This window comes from Saccostrea cucullata, unplaced genomic scaffold, assembly GCF_032062105.1.
Source record: "Saccostrea cucullata isolate Sc308-1 unplaced genomic scaffold, CSIRO_AGI_Scuc_v1 ctg4503, whole genome shotgun sequence".
Classification (NCBI taxonomy): Eukaryota; Metazoa; Mollusca; class Bivalvia; order Ostreida; family Ostreidae; genus Saccostrea; species Saccostrea cuccullata.
Genome location: NW_026931289.1, coordinates 42,460 through 45,467, shown reverse-complemented (window position 1 = coordinate 45,467; position 3,008 = coordinate 42,460). Strand labels below are relative to the sequence as shown.

At 36.5% G+C, this 3,008-nt stretch overlaps 1 protein-coding gene across 1 annotated transcript; it reads left to right on the top strand.

Annotated features, from left to right (window-relative positions):
- Positions 1-3: 3 nt before the first annotated feature.
- On the top strand, positions 4-2,650 carry LOC134232091 (tektin-3-like; the record flags this gene model as incomplete). The annotated part of the gene is made up of 4 exons (XM_062714054.1): positions 4-143; positions 928-1,150; positions 1,355-1,509; positions 1,717-2,650. Coding segments are annotated over 4 exons (732 nt in total), but the record flags the coding sequence as incomplete, so codon positions are not given.
- Positions 2,651-3,008: the final 358 nt, after the last annotated feature.

The window sequence follows — 3,008 nt, the reverse complement described above, 5'->3', positions numbered from 1 at the left end:
TTATGTCGAGCAGCTCAGCATGAATTAGAAAAGGATTCCGGGGACAAGTTTATTGCCCAGAAACTAGATGAACAATGTTTCGGCCTTAGAAACAGTTCTCGGGGAATCGCCTTCCACAACGGAGTTCACCGAATTGATAATACGTAAGTAACCAATGTTCATGTTCTGAAATAGTTGATCCTTTATCCTGTAGCTTGAATAGAGCAGCACAACACGATCTAGAAAGAGATTCATCCGACAAATTCGTTGCTCAGAACTTGGATGAGCAATGCTTTGGAATGCGCAACCAGTCACGTGGTATTGCGTTCCATAATGGCGTCCACAGAATTGACAGAACGTGAGTTGAGTGGAGTTGCCGTTTTGACGCCTGCTATTCTTCTGTTTGAAGTCTTCTGTTGATTGCTTTTTTTCTGCATTAATTCCACAGATGTTTTTTTGTGTACAATTTAAATATTAGGAACATCAAAGTGCAATTAAAAAAAATTGATTTGAACAACGAAATTAAAGAACACAATCATTCCCTAAAGTCATGATTCCTTTTTAATACATGTGTCTTGCTTGTTTTAACACATTTTTTGTCTTTGCACAATTTTGAGAACCACAACAATAAAAAGACGTGGTAATTAAACAACGTCTGTAGACACGTCCAGTATATTTGAAAATTGTACATTGTAACAATGCCTCCACGTCGCACTTTCCTAAGATACCAGCACCTTGCATTCCTTTTCCAATTCAAACCAGCAGTTTCTTTGCAAAAAGCATTTGTGTGTCCATGTATATGAATCTAACATTTATAGTTTTAACTTTAGATCTACGTTTATTGTTTAATAATTTTCCATGTTGTACTGTGCGTTTTCGATCATTCGTTTTTCTAACAAAAAGTTGTAATTTTGCATTGGTCATTTATGATTGATTTTTATACATTAGCGTTTCCGTGCCTGAGTCCTGGGCTAGATTTAGCAATGACAACATCCAGAGGTCCCAGAGCGAAAGGGCCGCCTCCAAGGCAATGAGGAACGAGATCGAAAGCGTGCTCAACTCTTGTGCCAACGAGATGTGGCAGGAATGGAACGCCGTCAATGTGGCATTGAACCAGAGGATGCAGGAAACCACAGATGCCAGAAACAGACTCCAGACTCATCTATCAAAGGTATTTCTCCTAGTCTTATGAATTTTAAACACATCTTTGCGGTACTAAGTCGATTGGACGGTAAAACGTTCGATTGTGCCATGAATACCCGACAAAACGTCTTTGCAAAAGTGGTTGATACTTTCTACATGTATTTGCGTTTATGTCTTTTAATGATGTATCTGAAAAACGGAACCTCCCACGTTTTTTCGTTGTTTGCTACAGGTTCTGCAAGAGATCTTCGATATGGAGAAGAACATTGAACTGTTGAAGAAGGCAATTCAGGATAAACAGGCACCAATGCAGGTAGCTCAAACTCGTCTGGATACCAGGATACGCAGACCCAACGTCGAACTGTGTCGCGATCCAGTTCAACACAGGTACGATACTCAATTTCTCGGGAGAGGTTTGGGGTTGGGAGTTGGGAGGGGGTGGTCATGTGCTTTGATTATTTACACTTTCATGGATAGAGGGAATGTCATCCAGTGGTTTAGATTTGGACAATTATTTTTGGAAATATCCCTTTTTTGATGACAAGCTTAGATGCGTATATTGAATATTCATTGACTTCTGACTTCGTTTTTCAGATTGGTTGAGGAAGTTGGTGAAATCTCAGAAACCGTCGAGTCCTTACAAGCTAAGCTACGTATGGCCGAGAACTCCCTTCAGGAATTGCTCCGTACCAAGGCCAGCTTAGAACAGGATCTTTCTATTAAGAACAACAGTTTATTCATCGACAGGGAAAAATGTTTGGGCATGCGCAAGACCTTCCCAATGTCACCCCGAATTGTCTCTGTTTAAAAAATGTCATGCTGACTCACCATGAATCAAACTGTTAAAGAATAAGGAAAACTGAAAAACGATGATCGTAATTATTTTAATTTGAAAATGAGTATTTGCAGCCACTCTACCACAGTACAATAATTACATATCAGTATTAAATATAATTTTTTTTACAGATTAGGCTGTGATACTGTATTTTCGCCATTTCGCATTTCGTTAACTAGTTTTTTTTTTTTTAGAGTTTACACATTGTTATATGTTAAAACTTGCTCTAAGTCATTGAATGCTTTTGAAGAGCATGAAAATTATGTGTCTATTTATATCACCCACTCAGTATTGTATTGTGTGCAAAGGAAATTTTTTTATAAAAAAAAATATTGCTATTATAACTTAACATTCCGTCCAAGTGGACTTTTATGAATTGTATATATATACTTTAACTGTGATATAAGTCGGTGTCCTTTAACCTGAAAAAGACGTTTATTTAAGGTCTAAAATTCATTGTTTTTTTGTGATATTATTTAAAACAAAAACTTTAATTCCATTGAAACAACCATAGGAATAAAGTGAGCGCATGCGCTCTCCTAGAAACCGCACCGTGTGTACACGTATTATTGTTATCATAGTGCTATCATGCTATTTATATTGCTATATTGCCATCATTCTTCTCTTAATATTGTTTTGCTCAAATGTGATTTTGTATGGTTGGACACTTTGAAATAAAGTGAATGCAGTGTGTGTTCGATGTGTTTTTCTTGAAGCAAATAATCTTTGAATTATATTGCATTGATCATTATCAAAGACTTGAAAAACACGTGAAATGGAGATTGCACAACAAATATTGGCACAGGGTGGCATGTCAATGAATTCAATTATTTTTGAAGTGTGTAGAAGTTTACTGTTTGAAATACTATAGTAGAAGATGATATGCGAACGATTTAAAATGCTTAGTGAGGAATTTGAGACGAGTCTTTAATCGAGATTAAGTGAACAAATAAAGCATTGAATAGACCCCTGTTAAATTTCGTTTAGATGTTAAAAGCAAAGAATCAGTCTTGTCCTGACTTTTAATTGATTTTGATGAGCGTATTTTGCA